The sequence below is a fragment of the Mus caroli genome, chromosome 12 (genome assembly GCF_900094665.2).
Source record: "Mus caroli chromosome 12, CAROLI_EIJ_v1.1, whole genome shotgun sequence".
Classification (NCBI taxonomy): domain Eukaryota; kingdom Metazoa; phylum Chordata; class Mammalia; order Rodentia; family Muridae; genus Mus; species Mus caroli.
The window spans coordinates 65,607,501-65,631,152 of record NC_034581.1 but is presented as its reverse complement, the minus strand read 5'-3'; the positions used below and the strand labels follow the sequence as shown (position 1 = coordinate 65,631,152).

General features: G+C 42.7%; 1 protein-coding gene and 1 non-coding gene across 3 annotated transcripts in view; one reads left to right on the top strand and one right to left on the bottom strand.

Annotated features, from left to right (window-relative positions):
- Psma3 (proteasome subunit alpha 3) overlaps positions 1–11,631 on the bottom strand; it is a 19,269-nt gene extending 7,638 nt beyond the window's left edge. Inside the window, exons 1-5 of one of the 2 annotated variants that reach the window (XM_021178877.2) lie at positions 11,524–11,631; positions 7,697–7,779; positions 2,984–3,107; positions 1,709–1,810; positions 1,558–1,631 (exon numbers count right to left, since the gene is read on the bottom strand). In XM_021178877.2, coding sequence (XP_021034536.1) covers positions 1,558–1,631; positions 1,709–1,810; positions 2,984–3,107; positions 7,697–7,779; positions 11,524–11,544 — 404 coding nt within the window. In that variant the 5' untranslated portion in view covers positions 11,545–11,631. Of the gene's footprint in view, positions 1–1,557; positions 1,632–1,708; positions 1,811–2,983; positions 3,108–7,696; positions 7,781–11,523 lie in introns of those variants that run through there. The other variant, XM_029484879.1, reaches the window with a different exon arrangement.
- Positions 11,632–17,432: 5,801 nt separating this feature from the next.
- On the top strand, positions 17,433–17,505 carry Trnak-cuu. Its single transcript has one exon. It is a non-coding gene; the product is annotated as a tRNA-Lys (tRNA).
- Positions 17,506–23,652: the final 6,147 nt, after the last annotated feature.

Below are 23,652 nucleotides of genomic sequence, written 5' to 3'. Positions count from 1 at the left end.
TACGTTTACATACATACACACACACATATACATACATACATACACGCATACATACATATATGTGTGTGTATATGTGTATGTATGTATATACATATATATATATATATATATAAATTAAAAACCCTCCCACCACATGTCCTTTAGTAGTTGTCATACTCTGCTCTTTGCACATCTGTAGCGTCATCTCCACATACCTTACTACTGCCTCTGCACTCCCTAGGTGCCCATGTTTCACACCAGAACAGAACACAGTCTTCACCCATTCCCCCAATATTTCATGCATCTTTCCTTGTCACCTTTTTGGAAACAGACCACTCCTTAATTGCTGTCCCACCATATTCAGGACCAATGCCGGGATCCTATCATTTCATTTCTAAAGTTGGTTTTATCAGTGCAACATCTGTGTCCCACCATTAAGAACCAATAATCACAAAATATGGTCAAAAAACCCATTATTCCTAGCTGATGAATGTGGAATTCAGTTACAATGAAAGGCAATATATGAAGTCAAAAGAGATAGGTTCCAAGAGTAATTAAAGTAAAACCTGTAACTAATTTAACATATGCCCCGCTAGTTCCAACACTACTAATGATTGACAACTCAGGTTTTCAATAGATCTGTCACTTCTGTATTTAAATATGGTTGATAAGCAACTTAAAAGGCAGAACTACAGCTATATAAAGATACTTGGCTATGATAAAGCACAGGCAGCTAAGTTCTGTTTTCTTGACTTTACTTGGTGTCAGTCTCTTGTATCCCAGGTTGGCCTTAAACTATGTAGCTAAGAATAACTTCTGATCTTCCCACTGATAGCTCCTGAATACCCAGACTGAGACACAGCATGCCTAGCTCATGAGCTGTTAGGAAGCGCTCTACTGAGTTACAGCTCCAACCAATAATACCTCATTTCAAATATAGTCATAACAGTTTTCCCAAGAACCGTTATAACAATGTTATAAAATCCATTACACTTCTTGCTTTATCTGAATCCCCCCCCCTTTCTCTAGCTAGCACTTCATTTTAACAATAGAAATTTACTTAGGTGTTTAAATAGCTGTACCTCCAGTCAAGAATCAGGGACGTAACTACAGAGAATTTATTATAATCAGATTAAATCATAATTACAAGTTTCCTCCTGACTTCAAGACTACTATAATTCCTTTCACTTTATTTATTTATTTCAAGGCAGGGTCTCTAGACTGCCCAGCGTTTAACTCACTATGTAGCCCACGCTGACCGTGAACTTGTGCCAATCCTCTTGCCTCCGCCTCCTGAGGACTGGGATCATAGCACTAGCCTCACACCCTGCTTTTATGTGTACTTTAATGGCTGCCTACCACTTCCTGGTGAGAAGCTAATCTGGGAACTGGAGGGATGTCTCAGGAGAGTGCTTGTTGTCCAAGCATGATGACCTGAGTTTGGACCGCCAGCATCCACATAAAAGCTGAGTGTATCCCAGTACAATAGCGGGACAGACATTTTTAATAAAAGGCTAATTCATGGAGAAAAATAACTGCTGTATAAATATGGCTCCAAGGTTTCACAAAATTTCATACCTGCAGCCAAAAGGTCTAACAGCGCTGTAGAGTGTATAGGCGTGCACATACATGGCCACTCTGTCTGCAAGATGCTGGGGGGAAGAGAAGAGACTTTATTAGCACATCCCCATTACTGCTCAAAACTTTATCAGCATATCTGTCAACTTACTTTTAGAGGAATGTTATAGCCAAAGTTGGACCTGAAGTTGGATGCTTCTTCTCTTGCTATGTCTGCTAGTGAACGAGCATCTGCCAGCAAACCTGCAACTGCCTGGAAAAAAGGACCAATTTAACAGACACTCCTACAACAATCCACAGACAAAGTTTATTATTAGCATATTGAATAGTTTTTAAAAATCAGTATCAAATACTATCTTTGACTAACAGCTTTAAAAGTCATTTTGATGACAAGTATAGAAAGAAGAAATTAGGCCTTAAAACTTTCTCTATCCCTTTTAGGGTCTCAGATTTTGCCAAATTCTATGTAACTTAAGTGAGCCTTGAACCTGGAATCCTCCTGCCTCAACCTCCTGAGTAACTGTCATGACAGGCCTAAGCTACCTGGCCCAACCAATTTCTAAGTATGAAGAATGCCAACAGCTTGAAGGCTTTCTATAAGAAAAGGACACACTTGAGCGCCTAGAATCGGATTAAAACTTCTTCCGCCCTCAAGTGCCCCTTTTAAAGGGCGACACAACTGCCTTCTTCCAGTTGTCTTTTGAAACTTCTCATCAGAGCATCACAAGCACAAGCAATCAATCTGTCCGCTCATCTGTAAATGCGGGATGGTCAGGACTAAATCATCTAAATCCCGTGAAGAGCCCACACCATAACACCTAGCACACAAGCTGTGTTCCTCCCATGCAGACAGCAGGGTGAAGACAGCTCAGTATGTTCTTATTACGGCAGTTCCTGCAGAACACAGCGTCCTCTCCACACGGTGCCGTCAGTGCATGCCAGGGTCTGTCTGTGGCCTGGCTTGCACCTGAGCTTACACAGCAGCTTCAGGACTTAGCAGAGATGCCTAGAAGCTACTCCCGTTCACTCGGCCTTTCTTTCACTCTACATCATCTCTTCTCCCCATTCCTTACTATAAAGTGTTCTGCTGGGAGAAGGTATCCCCACATCCTCTGCCTCCCAAATACTTATCATCGCCTGGGGATCTGTACTGTTAAGACCTCATGTCTGCATCTTCCACACCCCTCACCCTCTCATCTTTAAAACAACTTGTGTTTTCTTGCTATCAGTAAGATTATGAAATTGTTTTAAGACATTGAGTTGATCAAAATGCAATAATAAACTTATTATTGTAGCTGCTCAATCATATATTACTACCCTAAAACTTAAGAAATGAATGAACTCTTAAAAGAGACTTTACTGTATTTTTGTTATATCAAAAGAAATTCAAGAAAACAAAGATGAGCATTTTAAAGTGTGATCTCACCATTCCAACATGTCGGTCAACATTAAAAAGACGTTTATTGGAGCCTTCTTCATAAAGTTTAGAAAGGACTAGTTTTTCTACCCCAAACACAACACCGTCTTTACATCTGATCCCAATAGCTGTACTGAAACAAGAAGAATTTTTTTTTAGCTGAAATAGAAGAAACTTAGTAAGATTAAAAAAAAAAAATTCAAAGGGTTGACTACAGTTCAGATGAGAGTGATGGCCCAGGTTAAAAAAGTGGTAGATTCAGTCCCCAGCACTTAACAAATACAAAAAGCTGTGAGCACACTTTTAATCCTAGCACCTGGGAGAGGGAGGTAAGAGCATCAACCGTCCAAAGTCCTGAGGAAGCCTGGGAAGCTGAAGGCAGCCTGGGCGATATCAACGAGACTTTATCTCAAGGCTAATGTATAACTGGAGATGACAGCTTAATTGGTAGCGTTTGCCCAGCACTACACAAAGACTAGGCATAGTGGTACACACCTATAATCCCAGCACTAGAGGCAAAGGGATTAGAAGTTCAAGGTGATCCTCTGCAACACAGTGAGTTGAAGGAGAACCTAAGATACAGGGGACCTTATCTTAACAATAAATAAAATACAGTATTTAAACCATGTAAAATATATTTAAACATGTGTTTTTATTGTTAAACTCAGCAGCACTTTATTGGACTTATCTATATTCTGTGTGTACCTGCATATGTGTGCTCTCAGAGTCATGTGTGCAGAGAACAGAGGACAGACGGAAGGACTTACACCTCTCCTTTCACCATGTGGGTCTCGGATCAAATTCAGGTCACCAGGATGTGGCAGGTGCCCCAAAGAGGGAGTCAGCTTATTGGCCCACTTTAAAATACTTAAAAATAGAGACCAAGCCAGGCAGTGGTGGTGCACACCTTTAGCCCCAGCACTCGGGAGGCAGAGGCAGGTGGATTTCTGAGTTTGAGGCCAGCCTGGTCTACAGAGTGAGTTCCAGGACAGCCAGAGCTACACAGAGAAACCATGTCTTGAAAGAAACAAACAAAAACAAAAAAAATAGAGAAAAACTAGAGGCCAGGTATAGTGACACCCTGTCTCAAACAACAGCAACAAAGAGACAGTCTTGCTCTGTAGCCCTTGGCTGGCCTAGAACTCACAACAACCTGCCTCTGCCTCTCTCAAGTGCTGGGATCAAAGGTGCCTGCCACTCCAGGCCCAACAGACCCCGTCCCAGCTGTGGTGCTCGCCAGCACTCTGAAGGCAGAAGCAGGAGGATGGATTTAAGGCCAACCTGTAACTATGAGTTCCAGGACAGCCAGGGCTGTTACATAGAGAAACCTTGTCTCAGAAACCAAAAACAAACCAACAAAAGGGTACATAATATACATAAGATACAGCTACATACAATAAAACTAATCTAAGTATTTTTCTTTATTTTGTTCATCTATTTCTTTTGCAATAAATATACTACTAGTAAATATACAAATCAATAAAATCTAGGTTCTGTTACAACTCTGCTCCTAATCTCAAGTAAAATATGGATAAGCCATATGATGTTATTTTCAGATTAAAATATGTTTCTTACTTTATTTTCCAATTTTTTTGCTGGTGTAGAGGGCACTAGAAATCAAACCAGGCTTTGCATCCGCTAGGCAGCTGCTCTAAACTCAGCTACATCCCTGGTCTCCTTTCTGATTTTCATTTCATTAACTTGTTTATTAATGTTAATATACAACCATTTTCAATTTTACAAAACGTACCAGTTTTCTTTGCATGCTGGAACTGCACTCTGCCTCCTGCATAGTCAGCACGTAGCACTAAGGTACATCTCCAGCCCTACAGGGACTTGTCCTGCTTGTCTTTGTTGTGTCTCTATGTGTGGTGCTGGGATCAAACCCAGGGCCTTGTGCATGCTGGGCAAGCACATTACCAATAAGCTACACTCTGATCCCCTTCTAACTTCTTGGTTTTGTTTTGTTGGTTTTTTCGAGGCATGGTTTCTCTGTGTAGCCCCGACTGTGCTACTAAAACTGACCTTGTAAACTGGGCTGGGCTTGAACTCATAGAGATCCTGCTGCCTCTGCCTCCGCACATGCCACCATGGCTGGCTTTTCTGAGTATTTTTTAACTCTAGCTGGCTGAACCTGAATATGTAAAACTTATATATAAAGGGATGTAACTATTTACAACTATAAGCCATTTTAATAAATATCATTAGTAATGTTTATTAGGAATAATATTAACTAGTAAGTAGGTGAGCAGTTTATCATTAGGTATTTGTTGCTAAGACTAATAAACTCTCCTATCAACTTGTTCTTGTTTTGAGGAAAACTTTCCTTTTTCTTTGTGTGGTGCTGAGGACGGAACATAAGACCCACACAGGCCAGGCAGTGCTGCTACCCAGTACTGTACAAGTGAGCTACATCACACTGGCTAATTTATATAACAACTTTGGAAAACAATATTCTCACATCTATTTTACAAATGAAGAACCTGAAGCAGAACAATTACATGCCCATCATTAGCAGCTAATCCAGCCATAGTCAAGCTGGGCGTCTGCCTCAGTGTCTGGTTAGGACACCCCTCAAAAACACACAGCGGGGCTGGGGAGATGGCTCAGCGGGTAAGAGCACTTACTGCTCTTCCAGAGGTCCAGAGTTCAATTCACAGTACCCACATGGTGGCTCACAACCATCTGTAATGGGATCCAGTGCCCTCTTCTGGTGTGTCTGAAGACAGTGACAGTGTACTCATATACATAAAAATAAACCTTTAAAAAAATTTTTAAGAAAAAAATATCTCAGGGAACCAGGGCTGAGGAAAGGCAGGACTATTATCTTAACAGAAGCAATGTAAACCTCTCTATTATAAACTAATATTTAATTTTCAGCTTTTATTTCTAATATGTTAAGTAATGGTAAAACCTATATCCTGCACTAATAAATGTTTTTTTGAGATTCCCCAATAATTTTTAAAAATATAAGATATACAATTCTGGGCAGAATGACACATCTGTAATCCCAGAATTCAGAAGGTTGAGGCCGGGCAGACTACAAATTTTAAGGCCTAGGCTACACAGGAAGTCTGAGAAATATACTAAGTATGCAAAATAAAATAAAGGTATGAAAGTCTGTGGGGCTGGTAAGATGATTGAGTGGATAGCCATGAAAACCGATCTTTGATCCCTTAACAGAAAAAAACAATTTACAAATTGTCCTCTGATCTCCGCTCACACATGCACACACACAGAAAGTAAATCAACCTCAGGCCTAACAACCTAGTCCTAGGCCTTTCATAGCTGGGCTCGTCAGTGAGACTAAAAAGAAAAACTAAAGTAGCCCCTTTGTCTTTTCATATAAACATCTTAGAGCATATTTTCTTTTTCTTTTTTTAATGACGTAAATGCACTTGTGTGGGGATGTGTAAGACTCATGTGCCTATGGAGGCCAGGGATGTCAGACTCCCCTGAGCTGCCACCTCGGTCTGGGAACCAATCTCAGGCTCTCTGCAAAAATAATACAGTCTTCTTAACTGCTGAGCCAACTCTCCACCCCTAAGAGAATCCTTTCAGAAAACAGAATCACAGCAATATGTAGTTCAAGGATAGTGCTTTTAGGCACCTACCTGAATATTGCTAATTACTTATTTTGGTATTTCTTAAACTTAACAGGTACTTGTCGCAGCAAAGCGCTTTCCTGACGTGCACCCCACCACAAGAAAAAAATGAATCACCTTTCGATATGAACACAATCTTAAAATTATAGCTGAAGTATTTCCTAGCTGTTTAACCAACACATCCAGCTCATGGGGCGCTGGAGGTCAAACCCAGAACTCTGTGTGTACTACACCAACTGAGCTTACAGTCTCAACATTTTTCCCCACTTATTTAAAAGATTTTTGTTTTTGTTTTTTTTGAGACAGGATTTCTTTGTGTAACCCTGGCTAACCTGGAACCCACCCTGTAGACCAGGCTGGCCATGAACTCAGAAATCCACCTACTCTGCCTCCCAAGTGCTGGCCAAAGGTGTGCACCACCACCTGGCAAAAGCTTCGTATTTAAGTGTGAGGACCTGTGTTAGTGTATGTGCATATGTGTGGGTGGGTAATGCACAGAGAGCAGAAGAGGGGGCTGGAACTCTCACATCTAAAATTATAGGCAACCGCTGGAAGCTCAGTTTGATAGCGGTACTAGGATCTCTGCACATCAGTCCTCATGACTGTGCAGCAAACCCTCTTAACCTGAGCCATCTCTCCAGTTCCAGTATTGATTTACATAGGGGCAAAATGCATCTTTAATCCCAGCCCTAGAGGCAGAGGAATCTCCTCTGGCTGTTTTTTGTTGTTTTGAGACAGGGTTTCTTTGTGTAGCACTATCAGTAGACCAAGCTGACTGGAAAGTCAGAAATCCGCCTGCCTCTGCCTACCAATTGCTGGGATTAAAGGTGTGAGCTGTCACCACCAAAACTGTTTTGTTTCTTTTTTTTTTTTTTGAATAAAATAATCTAACAGGCTGGCTCCCTGGGAGAAAGCATATACTGCAAGCCTGATTACCTGTCTGAACCCTGGAACACAATGCAGATGGGAGATCTACCCAAGAGCAAGCTCTGAGGAGGCGGGCAGCGAGGGAGGAGCTTGAGATTACTCAGGGCATGACACTCGTTTATGCTAAAGCAACACAACAAGGCCTAATTACCAAACATACACTCACGTCACATCAAACAGGGCTTCTTACCTACTGTTTTCCACAGCCTTCATGGCATATTCAACTTGGAAAACTCTTCCATCAGGAGAGAACGTAGAGGCTGACAAGTCATACTAATAATAAAGAGAACAACAAACAATAAGTTTACACCAAAGCCCCTGACAACAACACTTAGACAACTTTCCTTTCTAAAGAGCTCCCACACTAGGCGTGAGTTCTATCCTAACAGAAACTGCTCTGAAAAGAAAACAAGCACCTGACACAGCTGCTCAGAGAGAACCACGGCCTGAGGTGGCTCAGCGGTTAAGAGCACCTGCTGCCATTGCAGAAAACCTGGATTACTGGTTTCCCAGAACTCACAGGGTGCTTTACAACCATCTGTAACTCCAATTCCAGGGGATCCAACACCCTCTTCTGACCTCCATGGGCATGTATAAGGTGCATATATTAGGCTGGTGAGATGGCTCGGCGGTTAAGAAGACTCACTGCTCTTCAAAAAGTCCTGAATTCAAATCCCAACAACCACATGGTGGCACACAACCATCTGTAATGAGATCTGACATCCTCTTCTGGTGTGGCTGAAGACAGCTACAGTATACTTACATAAAACAATAAATCTTTGGGCCAGAACGAGTGGGGCTGGAGCAAGCAGAGGTCCTGAGTTCAATACCCAGCAACCACTTGATGGCTCACAACCACCTGTATAGCTACACTATACATGAGTATATAAAATAAATAAATATTTTTTTAAAAAGTGCATGTATCATGCAAAAACTTATACACATAAAATAAATAAATCTAAAAAAATTTAAGTAATGGATGTAAATCTTAAGAAAGATTAGAACTTTTTTCACATAAAACTTTTTTTTTGTTTTTCGAGACAGGGTTTCTCTGTGTAGCCCTGGCTGGCCTTGAACTCAGAAATCTCCCTGCCTCTGCCTCCCGAGTGCTGGGATTAAAGGAGTGCACCACCACTGCCTGGCTCACATAAAACTTAAGAGAAAAAAAAAAGCATTGTTAGCCTAGCCCAGCCCAAGCCAAGGACCAAAGGTGTCTTCAACACTCTTTTTTTTTTAAATTTTTAATATTTTTATTACATATTTTCCTCAATTACATTTCCAATGTTATCCCAAAAGTCCCCCATAGCACCCCCCACTTCCCTACCCACCCATTCCCATTCTTTTGGCCCTGGCATTCCCCTATATTGGGGCATATAAAGTTTGCAAGTCCACTGGGCCTCTCTGTCTTCAACACTCTTAAGTGGAGGAGAAAAGACAAGGGTGAAAAAACAACAAACGTGCTAAAGAGTCAAACTAGGTTGGGGGAGTTGTTTACATTTTATTCTTTTGTATTTATTTATTTACTATGTGTACAGTGTTCTGCCTGCGTGTATACCTGATCTCATGGATGGTTATGAGCCACCATGTGGTTGCTGGGAACAATCAGTGCTCTTAACCTCTGAGCCATCTCTCCAGCCCCCTACATTTTACTCTTGAAGCAATGAGGTGTTGAACCGGAGCAGTTGTATGATCTAATTCATGTGTTTTGTCTGTTTAACATTTATTTATTGCGTGTGTGTGTACCATGGTGCATAACAAGAGGTCATGGGACAACTTCCCAGTCATTTTCTTTTCCTACTTTGTGGGACCTAAGAATGGAACTCAGCATCTCAGAGACTGAACCTAGGTATTAAAATTAAGTCTTGGTGGCATTGCACAGGCCCAAATTCAAGTATTTAAAAATATCACTCTGGGGCTGGAGAGATGGCTCAGCAGTTAAAAACACTGACTGTTCTTCCAGAGGTCTTGAGTTCAATTCCCAGCAACCACATGGTGGCTCACAACCATGTGTAATGGTATCTTACGCCCTCTTCTGGTGTGTCTGAAGACAGCAACATGAAATAAATAAATACATCTTTTTTTTTTAAAAAAATCCCTCTGGCTGGAAAGACACTCAGCAGTTAAGAACATTTGCTGCTCTTCCAAAGCACTTGGGATCAATTCTCAGCACCCACATAGTGGCTCACAACCACTAGGGGATCTGACACCCTCTTCTGGCTTTGGATAGACAACAGACACATATGTGGTGCAACATACATACACATAGAAATTTAAAAAAAAAAATTCACTCTGGCTTTGGGCTAAAACAAATGTAGAGAGACAAGTGTGGATGTGGAGCTCAGATATTCCAAACAATGGTGGCTCTGACCACACAGAAGGGAAGGAGACAACCTTTTAGAAGCACCATTAAATGTAAAACAGAACCATGGATCTAGGAGTGGGGCTTGTCTGGCAGCACAAACACTGTAGTTTAATCCCTAGGCATAAATGATGGTGTGTAAAAAACACACACAGATTTGTTAATGGACAGCTCTTGGTGTAAAATAAAAAAAAAAGACAACTAATGGACTTTCATTTGAACAACCAGAATTGTAACATTCATTAAGCTGAAAACAATGGGAGATTGTCCATACAGAACTCACAAATAAATAATAATCCTTTCTTGCTGCATATCTAAGCAATACGGATGGGTCCCAGCACTCATGAGGCTGACACAGAAGGATGCAGAGTTCTAGGCCAGCAGAGACTTCAGAGTATGGCTCTATCTCAACCCCGCCCCCTACATACACACACATACACACACACACTATTTTCTTTAATTGAATATAGGATTTGGGGCTCAGTGTTTGCCTACTAGCTCTTGAGGCCCTCGGCCAGCCTTCCCAACTGCCCAGCAGTAGGGGTTAAAAAAAGAAAATCAAATGGCCCAAGATGACTGACAAATACTGGTATTTACAATTCTTAGCACTTATCCCAAAAGTATTACATAGTATTAATATCTTGTAATCACTTAAATTATTCTAAGCATAAGAAACACAGTATGTGAGTTTAATTCTGAGCAGCAAATCTTATTTTGTTTGTGTGTGCACGCGCATGTTTTGTTTTAAAGACAGGGTCTCTTTACATAGTCCTGGTTGTCCTGGAACTCATTAAGTAGACCAGGTTAGCCTCGAATTCAGAGATCCTCCTACCTCTGCCTCCCAAGTGCTAGGATTAAAGGGGTGCACCACACTTGGTGAGCATCAAAATAATGGGGGAAACAAGGATAAGCAAGAAACGCATTATTCATTCATTACCTCTACTGCAAATAATCGAGACTGTTATGGAGACAAAGGAAAGGTGGGATAAATCGCTGCACACACAGGGTGTTATTTAGCCCCAACAAATTAAAGTCCAACTCGCAAATCCTCAATACTCCTTACAAATCAGAGGCACTTAGGTCCACAGATAACCCTTTAAATGCTTACAGTCTCGCTTAAAATAGCTTGCTCGCGAAAAGCAGAACGCAGAGGAAAGGCAAGGACTCATGAGATCCAGCCTTTCTTCTAGGTTGTGTCCCGACGTGTTTCCAGGGACCGTCCACTAACTAGGTTCCGTCCGGGAAGCCCGAGCAGGCCTGTGAGTCAGCAGCACCGCAGCATCTGCACCGCAGCACCTGCACGGGCTGGCGGCGGCCGCACGACGCACTCGGCGATCGGCCGAGGCACTGCGACTAGCAGGGGCTCGCAAGGGGCCGCTCGAGGGTCGAGCCGGGGCGCTCGCACTGCGGCAGGCCCGCGAGTCTCCACTTTCAGTTTCCTTAAGCATGAGACTAAAGTGACTCAGCACCCCGGGCTGTCGCTGCACGGGGGCGGACAGGACCAGCCCGACCGCCGCGGGAGCCGGGGTCACCGAGACAGAGGCCGCGGGTCCCCAGGACTTGGGCAGCGCCGGGGGTCCAGCGGCCCTCCGAGCCGCAGCCGGGCTTCCTCTCTGCCTTCAACCCCGAGCTGGAAGAGACGGCGCGGAGAGACTCACCCCAGTGCCGATGGAGCTCATGGTGCTGACCCGGCAGGCCGCGGAACGCTTCCAGGCCTCAAGCGCCGCTCCTACGCCGCACACGGCGCAGGCTAGTAACAGGCTCGCCCATTGGCTGCGCTCTCCACCAATAGCCTTTCCTCTTGAGGCTTGTTCCGTGGGCTGGGAAGAAAATGGGGGGGGGGGAAGCAGAGAGCGCGCGTGCGCAGAAACCATAGAGGCCATTCCCTGGAGAAGTTGCTACTGTGTCTACTGAAACTGGTATTGGAAATGCTAAGGTCAGAGCCTAGTTCCTAAAGGTCCTAAGTAGCTAATAGTCCTAAGGAGGACAGGCTTGGGCACCTGTCCTCTGTAGCCCACACAGACAAGAATTCTTAAAAGTCGGGGAAGGAAAAACCCACCTTAGGAAAAGGAACAAAAAGAGGCAGTTGACCCCCACACACACACACACCCCCATCCTCCAACCAAGTTCATCATCAGAGTCCTAACATGACGTTTGGTTCAACTGCTGTGCATAACTAAGCATCTCTGTCAAGGTGTGATACCTTTTCCATCATGGTTTCAACTTTAGCCTCTCCTGCAAGGTGGTGTGACAAGATGTATGAACTGTGAAATCTATGTGTGAGAGAAAGCTGTCCCTCTGGCTGGAACCAGGCAGGCTTCAGCTTTCCTTCACCCAGCATGTAATTCCTGGAGAAGTTCCAGTTTCTTGGAGTCTTATCAAAGAGAGGAGCACAAGAGCTTCTTTAGAATATCTTCATTCCTACTAGGAAGATTACGAGCCTTAGCGTTAGGAAAGGCTAAGGTGTCTTGGGGGACTCCAGTTGCTCGGCTCATTCTAGCGACTATCAGGTTATGATCTTAAGAATTAAGTGGGGGGAGGGCAACAGATAAATCAAAGGAGTGGGCATGGAATCTGACCTAGTGGTGGGTGGATTTTAAATCCCAATTGTAAATAAAATGGCAGAAATATTTTTATTTTAAAAAAAAAAAAAATCTGAGCCGGGCGTGGTGGCACATGCCTTTAATCCCAGTACTCGGGAGGCAGAGGCAGGTGGATTTCTGAGTTCGAGGCCAATCTGGTCTACAAAGTGAGTTCCAGGATAGCCAGGGCTATACAGAGAAATCCTGTCTCTAAATAAAAATAAATAAATAAATAAATATCTGGAGACTTTTATTTTATATAGCTAGAAAATATTTTCCAGCAGGGTGATGCAGAAGGCAGGGACGGGAGGCCAGCTTGCAATATAAGAGCCCTGTCTAAAAAGAAAACAAAACAAACATCAATAAAAAACACACTTTAAAAAACCAACTATCAATCAACTTTATTTTGGTTCGTTGTTTTGTTGAAGCAGTCTCAAGTATCTTAGGCTGGCCAAAGATGGCATTGAACTCCTAATCTTTCAGCCTCTACCTACAGACAGAATTACAGCCCTAGTCCATCACCCCAAGCCTAGGTAATGTCTTTCATAAGAAAAAAAAGGAAAAAGAAAAGAAAAACCAACAGCACACATTTCATTCAGTTGTGTTTCAGCCTTCCTCCGAGTGTGGAAAAAGGGTTGCTTAGTAGTATTTTTATTATTTTTACGTGTTTGAGGGGAGGGAGTGTGCACGTGAGAACAGGTGACCACAGAGAACAGAGGGTGACTTTGAATCTCCTGGAACTGGAGTTACACGTGGCTGTGAGTTTCTTTGCTCTTAACCCTTGAGCCATGCCATCAACCTCAGTGTTTACAATCTTTGTATTCTTAGGAGATGTTAATGCTGAGATTGAATAGATGCCCCAGCCATTAAAAGCATGGGCTGCTCCTCTGGAGGACCTGAGTTTGAGTCACACAGCACCCAGGTTAGGCAGCGCGCGCGCGCGCACACACACACACACACACACACACACACACACACACGCACACACACACATTAAAAGTAATAAAAAATAAGCCGGGCGTGGTGGCTCATGCCTTTAATCCCAGCACTTGGGAGGCAGAGACAGGCAGATCTCTGAGTTCGAGGCCAGCCTGGTCTACAAAGTGAGTTCCAGGACAGCCAGGGCTATACAGAGAAACCCTGTCTCAAAAAAACAAAAAACAAACAAACAAAAAAGTAATAAAAATAAATCTTAAAAAAAATACAGCTTGCTGTATTGGCACACACCTTTTATTTCAGCACCCTGAGCCAGAGGCAGGTACATCTCTTGAGTTCTGGGACAGTCTGGTCGACAGAACAAGTTCCAGGACAGCCAGAGCTACCTACACAGAGAAATCCTGTCTCAAAAAACAACAACAACAACAACAACAACAACAACAAAATCAAACAAACTGGATATTCATTAATTTAGTTTTTCTGACTTCTTTTCATGTCAAGTGCTTCACTTCCCGTGGGAATACTACTACACCATTAGTTTGCATTCATGAGAGAGTGTTGTAGCAGGAGGGAAATGGTGTGGACAATCTATTCTATTACTGGTGATGATCATTTTAATTTCTCTAAAGTTTCTCTATTGTTTCTGCATTTTCGTTTATAATTGGAAAATATGTGATGATAAGTTGGGAGTAGGTAAACATCTTGCTATTCTTTACCTTTTTACTCATTAATTTTAGTGTCTGATAATTGCTATTTGAATATGTCCTTATGCCCATAGTTGCTAAATGTAGACAGTCCATCATTTCATTCACCTTATTAGTTTTCTACTGTGGAGCTATCAGACCTTTCTTAAGCAGCTAATTGACATGGTTTGGTTTAACTTTTTAGACCATCTCTTGTTTCTCCCTGATAGAGAGATGGATGGGGAAAAGCAGGCATAACTGGAACGCTATTGCATCTTTGTAGATAATTAGGAATAAAGAATGATTTGGACTAGAGCAGTAACAAGGACATGTGTGAATGGATTTCAGATCTGTAGGTTTCCTGGGTAACTGGATGCAGAAGGGAAGGGGAGAGCAGAAATTCTGTTGTTCCTCCTGTTGAGAAAACACTGTGAATAGTGGTTATACTTTATTCTTTTTTTTAAAATGAAATACCAATCCATTTATTAAGACTAGACTTTAAAGCAAACGAATCGCACAGGTGTAAGCTGGAGGCCAGTTTTATTTTATTTTTTTTTAAGATTTATTTATTTATTATATATAAGTACACTGTAGCTGTCTTCAGACACTCCAGAAGAGTGGCGCCAGATCTCGTTACAGATGGTTGTGAGCCTACATGTGGTTGCTGGGATTTGAACTCTGGACCTTCGGAAGAGCAGTCGGGTGCTCTTACCCAGTGAGCCATCTCACCAGCCCTATACTTTATTCTTGAACGAATGGCTAAGTAAAAGATGTGAATTTACTTGTGGAGAAAACACTTCCCTAATTCTGATTAAAGTTTTCTAGTACTATTTTAGTGTTGTGGCATGGGCCTGCAATCTCATATGTGGGAGGCCGAGGCAGGAAGATCTCTTGGATTTCAGGCTAGCCTAGATAACACAATTTTGTCTTAAAAAACACACAAACAAAAACAAAAACAAATGAGACCATGAGACCAGCCAGTAGTGACACACACCTTTTAATCCCAGTACACTGGAGGCAGAGGAAGGCGAATCTCTGTGAGTTCAAGCCCATCCTTGACTACAAATCAAGATCTAGGACAGCCAGGGCTGTTACACAGGAAAACCCTGTCTCAAAACCCAATAATAATAATAATAATAATGAAAAACTCCCAAATCAATAGCAATAAAGCACTGTAGTTGTAATTCTTTCCTGAGGGATTCTGATTTAGAACACGTTTGGCTAAAGGCCATCTTTACAGGAGGGCTCACCTTGAAGATGAACTATAACTTCTACAAATTTTAAGTATCCAGCTAAACATCTACATAATTTACTGCTTGTGTGCAGTGCACAGCACTTGAGTGCCTCTGTATCGGCTGCATCAATCCCGGACAGTGTGGGGCCTCGCCCTGCTGACCAGCCTCCGTGGCAGTTGGATTATTGCTTTACCTGGTATCTTAGAGGAAGGCTCTGAGCTGAGAGCTGAGGTCCTTTGCACGTTTTCTTGATTCCTTACAAGACTTAAATGGGTTTGTTTGTTTGTTTTCAAAGTTATTTCAAATGACTTCTAGAAGTGGTACTTGTGAAATGGGTAAGGCTTTACACTTCTTTATTGTAGGGTGATGAACTTTCAAGGCTTAGCAACTAACCGAGTTTTGCAAAAAGTAGACAATATGATTTTAACAGATCACTTAAACGGTGGTCCTATAATACTCAATAACTTTATCAAAATAGGTACTGTTATATTTTATATACATCCAATTAATTATCTTTAAGGTAGTTATTACCATAATTTTACTTTTTTTTTTTTTTTTTTTTGGTTTTCGAGACAGGTTTTCTCTGGGTAGCCTTGGCTGTCCTGGAACTCACTCTGTAGACCAGGCCTGCCTCTGCCTCCCGAGTGCTAGGATTAAAGGCTGGGCCACCACTGCCTGGCTTTGTAATTCTTCTTTTGAAACAGGATCTCAATGTGCAACCCTGGCTGGCCTGAAATTTCCTATGTAGACCCAGCTGGCTTTGAACTCTCAGAGATCTGTCTGTTTCTTCCTCAGCAGAACAGGGAACAAAGTCCATGTCAGTGCCACCACGTCAGTGCCACCACGTCCTGCTGCTTTAAACATTTGGCTCATTGTTTGTTTTAAGAAAAGATCTAGCCGTTCTCCTGCCTCTGCCTCTGCCTCTTGAATGTTAGAATTACAGGCCTGAGCTACCTCACGCCACCTATAAATAAATTATTTGCAAAAGATAAAGAACCTCAGGTTCTATCTACCAAGTTCTAAATAACCATTAATAAACCAGTTTGAATTGTGGAGGCAGGAAGGGTTAGTGTTTATGGCACTCGAAGCTTAACGTTTTTAAATCCTTAGGTCGTCGGTTCACTAGGGGTTTTTCTGTGTAGACTTAGCTGAGGTGGAACTGTAAACTAGGCTGGCCTCGAACTCAGAGATCCTCCCAAATGCTGGTTTTTCAATGGCGTGCGCCACTACACCCGATCCTAGGACTACTTTACAGAGCCTAAACTATTGGTTTGGAGAGATATAGCTCAGCAATTAAACTCAATTTCTCATACCGACATGGCGTCTCAAAGCCATCAGTAACTGTAGATTCGTGCGTTCCGTTCCGATGCCCTCTCCTGGTACGCAGACGTAAATGCAGACAAAATACCCACATACATAAACTACGTCTTTGGAAAGAATCTAAACCCTTCAAGACACCTCTTATACTTTAAAATCATCTCAGGAGACTCGTCCTATATGTTTGAATGTTTTATGGATATAGTTATGGAAATTGTTTGTCAATCTCAGGTTTATGATATCTTAAAAAAAACCTATTTGGCTATTCCTTAATTTAGGTTTACCCGTTTTTGTTTTTGTTTTTCAATTAGGCTTTAACTTGCAATTTCGAAAAATATGATTAATAGCCATCCCCAAACAGACACATGCATCTCAGAAATGTGCAAAATCCCTTATCTTGATAAATTCACCTGTAGCTCAAAGTATATATGGATTCATAGGTTAATATTCCATCGTCTTGGCTTGTCATAATGAGAATTAAGAACGTATTCTCACTTATTCTTAGTATTTAACAACTCTGTCTTCCTTTTTTTGTTTTGTTTGTTGTTTGGGGACCTTCCCCCCCCACTTTATTTTATTAATTTTTTTCTGTGAGAATTTGCATTCTTACCTTCAAATTAAGAGAATATACTTTCAATTTTTTATCAGTTTACCGGTTATACTTTCTTTTCAGAAACAGAAAATAGTAAAAGAAAAAACCAAAAAAAAAAAACCAACAAAAAACCCCAGAACAGAACAAAAAACAAAAAAACCTTGAGAAGCAACTGCAGATGAACACTCTCAAAAGGTATAAAATCAGAGCCAAAACACATCTGCCCGGCTAGCTCAGTCGGTAGAGCATGGGACTCTTAATCCCAGGGTCGTGGGTTCGAGCCCCACGTTGGGCGGTGTATATTTTTGTACTTTAACGCATTCAAAAACTCAAATTTACTCTCAAACATTTGCAAGTTCTATCACAACTAAGATGAATTAACCTAAACTTAGATAATTTAAACGCTTTCAATGTTAATCATTTTTGCAGGAAACACAGTTCTCAAACTGCGCTTGCGCACTCCAAAACTCAGGCCTACGCCCACGGCTAGGGTTTACAGCAGGAACAGGAATTTACTACTCTCTTAAGAATGCTTTCGGAGTGCTAGCGCTCATAGTTGCTGGTAGCGGGCAATAGTTTTGTTTGTTTTGTTTTGTTTTGTTTTGTTTTCCTAATAAAACTGTGATCGCTGATTTTGGCTGTTTTTCCAAACCCCAAGAGATCGGATGTCAAAACAGACATAGGTGAGGGCAGCCATGGAAAGGACTAACTTCCTTATTTGCAGAGGTTCCTCTGCTCACTTCCGCCTCCCTCCGGTGGCTGCAGGGCTTCTTTAGGGGTGCGGGAGGGGAGCACCCAAGCATTGTCTTTCCCGAGTTCTTGGGACGTGGAGCCTTCAGCGCTGCCCTCTGAGACTCACTCGCCTGGAACTGACGGATGTGTGAGGGAAAGAGCAGAAGTACCTCCCTCCCTTCTGCTTTAGCGTCTGATACCGGGGCGACCCTGTTCACCGACTGTCGCCAGAGGCTCTGGGTGGCCAGGTCCCTCAGGGCCCCGCTCCTTCCTCCAGGCCGGCCTCCTCTCCTTCACTAAACCGATCGAATTTCCAGACTGATGGTCCTTCCCTTCAGCGTGCCAAGATTCTGCTGTTTATCCCAAAGCGAACCGAAAGCATCCCCACCCCACCCCGCCCTTCCTCTCTCCGAGGCGTGCCTACGTAGTCCTGGAACTCTACATAGCCCAGACCAGCCTGGTGCACGCCTGCTTCTCTGGTCTCTTAAGCGGGGTGTGGTGGCACACCCTGTAATCCTAGCACAAGAGAGGCTTGGGTGGCAGAAGTGTAACCTGCTGTGAGGTGGAAGCCAGCCTGGGTTTAGACTCAAAAAGAAAAAAAGGTGTGGGTTGAACAATCTTATTTCTGTGATGAGCAGATGAAAAGAAGAACAAAGCTATAACTAATAATTGGACTTTTGGCAAGAGAGGGGTGTTTGGGGTTGGACAGCTTGCTCTTTGAGAAAGGGGCAAAAACAATTTAGCCAAAAGCATTCGTCAGTCCGTTAATGCTGTGGGGCTTGGATCTCTCACCACTTTCCCGGGGCTGGGTCTACATTTTGCGTTTTCTGGACCATTCCTGTTAGACTTTTATGTCCTTCTCATGTTCCCTTACTTGTCAGCAAAAAGCCCATCATCTTCATTTTACCAAACCTAATAGTTAATTGCCATGCTGGAACCATTGGCTTGATCACTTTCTTGGGGATCCACCTCTCCTCTGACTTCCACTGCCACACCACCTCCAGTAGGATCTGTGTGACAAGTTCCACAGACTGAGACGAACAACCTCAAAAGGGGGAGGCCTCCTGGAACCGGTTGTGGAACTCTTTGCCGGAGACGAAATATTGAGCCGTAGTTCTCATGGCAATCTATCTGTTTTGTTTTCTCTTATTCCTTTTCTTATTTTCATGTTCCTGGTAGCCTAGACCAAGATCTTAAGCGAGAATAATGGGTAAGAAACCATCCCTAGAGATGGGGCCACTAACATGACCTTATCCCCAGGGAAACCAACGTTTACTTTCTAAATCATTTACAAAACTATTATGATAAAAACTTTCCCAACACTTAAATTTCATATGACTACACGTGTGTCATTGGAGGTGGATTTTGGTATATGGTAAAGAAAGCCGTAATTAGAAAGAATTAAAATAGTTTAAATTTATACATTGAAGATTATAAAAAATCAGGCACTAGATGTTAAATAATAACTGACCATGGGGCTGGAAAGTTAGTTCAGTGGTTAAGAGCACTGACAGTTAAAGATTTATTAACCTGCTCCTGGAAATATGCCACTAGCCTTGGATGACAGCCCCCACTGATAACATCCTTTTAGAATTGTTATATTTTGATGGTTTATAATGATGTTTGTGATTCACTGAATACATAGTTTCAGAGTTGTAATGCTTGTATGGTTTTTGTGCCTTTTTTTTTTTTTTCTGAGACAGGGTTTCTCTGTATAACCCTGGCTGTCCTGGAACTCACTTTGTAGACCAGGGTGGCCTCGAACTCAGAAATCTGCCTGCCTCTGCCTCCCGAGTGCTGAGATTAAAGGCGTGTGCACTCCCAGCGATTTTTGTGCTTTACTGTGCCAAATGATTTTTGTTGGTATCTGTGATTGTTTCGCCGGATACAGTTTCTAAGAAATGTAATGTTTGGTTTTTTAATGTATAAAATCCCCTTCTTGAGAGCTGCAGAATACACTCATATTCAAACTGCCTCTGTGTTCGTTTCTGTTTGTCACTGCCGAATCCTTACTCACCTAGCTTCAAGGACCCTCATTCTAGGGACCCCCATACTCGACTGGGGTGGTCCATGGCATTCTACCACACGGATACTATCCTGATACCATCCCCCTTTAAAACGTCTCTCATATATTCCATCTCGACCTTAGTTTCCTCTCTGTCCACTCTTCCCACACACCCCGAGCATCACCTCTCTCCACTTCTTCAATCACCCTCTCACTGCCCCATACCAAAGATCCCCCCACCCATCTCCCTTCAGAAAAGTGGTTTCCCAGGGGTATCCCAACAAGGTACAATAAGAGTATGCACAAACCCTCACTTTAAGGCTGGCAAGGCAACCTAGTAAGAAGAAATGGGTCCCAAGAGCAGGTGGAAGAGTCAGAGAGACACACACACCCCATTCCCACTGTTAGGAGATCCTCAAGAAATCCAAGCTACAGGTCCAGGACATACATGCAGAGAACCTAAGGCAGATCATGCAGGCTGTGTGCTTGCTTCAGTCTCTATGAGCCCTGCTTAGTTGATTCTGCGGGCCGTGTTCTTTCTCTTGGTTTCCTCGAACCCTCTGGCTCCTACAGTGCTTCCTACCCTTCTCTGTGAGGTTCCTGGAGCTCCACTTAGTGTTTGGCTGTTGCTGCATCTGCTCCATCAGTTGCTGGATGAAGCCTCTCCGGTGATTGGCCACCCACTTGAGTCCTTTTCTCCTACTTCCCACCTTGGGAGTGCTCCATGGATGAGTTCACTTTCCCTCTTGCTAAATTTGCACACCCTACCCCTGTGAACTGTGTTCCAGTGATGCTAGGCCCTACTCAAGTGAACTGTCCTCACCTAGGATGCAGTTGCTCAGAGCACGTGTAAGAAACTCTTTTTTTTTTTTTTTTTGGTTTTTTTCGAGACAGGGTTTCTCTGTGTAGCCCTGGCTGTCCTGGCACTCACTTTGTAGACCAGGCTGGCCTCGGACTCAGAAATCCGCCTGCCTCTGCCTCCCGAGTGCTGGGATTAAAGACGTGCGCCACCACGCCCGGCTAGAAACTCTTCTTATATAGTCTTGTTGGGGCTGCTATGTACGGTACTCAACTTAAACGGAGGCACTATTTCTGACCAGTTTTAAAAGAAACAGCAAAAGGCCCAGATCCCTGACCTTCTGATAGACACGTATCCTTGGTGGGGTCAAGTTTCAAATGCTAGCTTTCTGCTTAGGACTCCTCACTTTTTAATGATAGTTCAGACCTCTTCCTTCCTTCCTTCCTTCCTTCCTTCCTTCCTTCCTTCCTTCCTTCCTTCTCTTTCTCTTTCTCTTTTCTTTCATTCTTTTTCTTCTCTTCCTTTTTCTTTTTTAAAAAAGATTTATTATATACATATGAGTACACTGTAGCTGTCTTCAGACACACCAGAATAGTGTATTGGATCCCATTACAGATGGTTGTGAGCCACCATGTGGCTGCTGGGAATTGAACTCAGGACTTCTAGAAGAGCATCTTAGTGCTCTAACTGCTGAGCTACCTGCCCAGCCCCCAGTTCTTTTTCTTAAATTTAAAAAAAAAAAAAAAATTGAGACAGGGTTACCCTGGCTGGCCTGGAATTCCATATATAGATCAGGCCCTGAACTCAGACATTCCTCTCTACCTCTGAGCTCCATGTTTTTTGAGATATGGTTTCTCTGTATAGCTCAGGCTTGACTTTTGACAGTCCTTTTATGCCTCAGTCTCCCAAGTGTCTGAATTACAGCTCTTAATGTCAAACATGAATGGCCAATCAGATATCTAGTTAGACAACCTCAAATTCACTATGCAGCTCAGGCTGGCATCAAACTCATGATCTTCTTGCCTTAGCACCCCTAATTGCTGGAATTATACATGTACCACACTATGCCCACTCAAACTTACTTATGATCTGTCTAAAAACTTGTTTCTCTGGAAGTTTTCCTGTTCTTTGTGGTAATGCTATGTGGGCCCACAACATTGTTATCTTATTGACTACATCTACAATCCTGCTTCCAAATAAAGCCACATTCACAGGTACTAAATGTTAAGACTTCAACTTGTCTTTTTTGGGTGACATAATACAATCTGTGAGTAGTAAATTCTTACCCTGTTCCTTGGAATTGTCACTTTATAGGTAGTTATATAAGGCTGCAGAGCAATCAGATTTTGTTTTAAATGAACATTTTTATTTTCTTAAACAATCCAAATACAAGACAAAATCAGTACAAATGCAGAGTAGAGGGTTGTGTGCGTGTGTTATCAGGATCTCAGTATAGAACCCAAGTTGGTCTTGAACTCCTGGGTTTGGATAATACTACATCTGACAGACTCCAGATGTGTGCCAGCGTGCACAACTCGGGACTTATTAAAATATTTCCTGCAAAAAAAGATGTTATCGAAATAGTGGGTTCATGTAAATTGAGTATTTACAGTATACCTTCTTCTGAGCCTTAGCATGCTCAAAGTTATAGACACCGAGCCCTGTCCTTAAGGAGTTTCTGCTCCAGACAGAAGATGACAACAGTGTCAAAGCAATGACGATCAGTGCCTGTGACAGATGTGCTCAGGACGACAGACATCACCATCACCTTTAGGACAAAACACATTAGGAAACTTTGCGGCCACGCTGATGTTTCATTACTAACATGGAATTCAGATTAACTTCTCCTTAAGTCGGGATTAGCAAGGTCTCATCTTACTGTTACCCTTACCTCCAGCACCCCAGCTCATTTGCCTTGAGTGTAGAGTGCTGCTCACATAACCCGAAGTAACCTGTTCCCACGGCCTGCTCTTTAGGAAGCAGGTCAAAGTTCTCCCATATGGCTTTTCTCCAGGGCCAAAAGTAGTATCAGTAGCAACACTGATAGCTTTTGTGTGACCATTGGTGTGCAAATCTGTTTCTATTTGCCTTTGACCTCTAAAGGGAAATGGTCCACATCTTACTGCTCACAGCACCCACAAGTACACAGGGCACACAGATGGTCAGTAGGTATCAGTAAATCTTAGTCTTTGGGTAGGAAAGGGTAAGTAGAATAGTAGATATACAAGTATTTTAAAGTTAAACAGACAAATGCAAAGAATTCATTTGCTTCTAAAAATTATTTTGTGGAGACAGAATTTCATAGAAACCAGACTGGGCCCCAACCTGCTATGTAATAGGGGGTTGCCTTGAACTCCAGATCACCCCTCCTCTAACTCCCAAGAGCTACTTTACAGAAATGTAGCCATTATATCTGATTTACTGTGTATCCCTTGGCTGGCCTGGAATTCACTATATAGACCAGACTGATCTTGAACTCATAACAGAGACCCACCTGCCTCTGCCTCCTACTTGCTGGGGTTACAGGAGTACATCACCATACCAGGGGTTCTTCAGTTTTTGGTTTTTAAAGACTGGGTTTCTCTGTATAGCACTGGCTGTCCTGGAACTTGTTCTATAGACTAGGCTGGCCTAGATGTGCCTGCCCCTGCCTTTTAAGTGCTGAGATGAAAGGTGTGCACCACCACTGCCTGGCTACCAGGGTCTTCTTTTCCTACTTTTATTGCAGGAAGCCATTTTCTTCAAGAGTTAGTATCTTCATATGTAAAGAATATGGCAAAACTTGGAAAAATTCAAAAAGCAAAGTGATGAGACTATGTGTGGAGTTAAAGTATACACACCGGAACCTGTGTTAGTTCCTACCTATGAATGCGCAGCCACGTGTGCACACACACACACACACACAC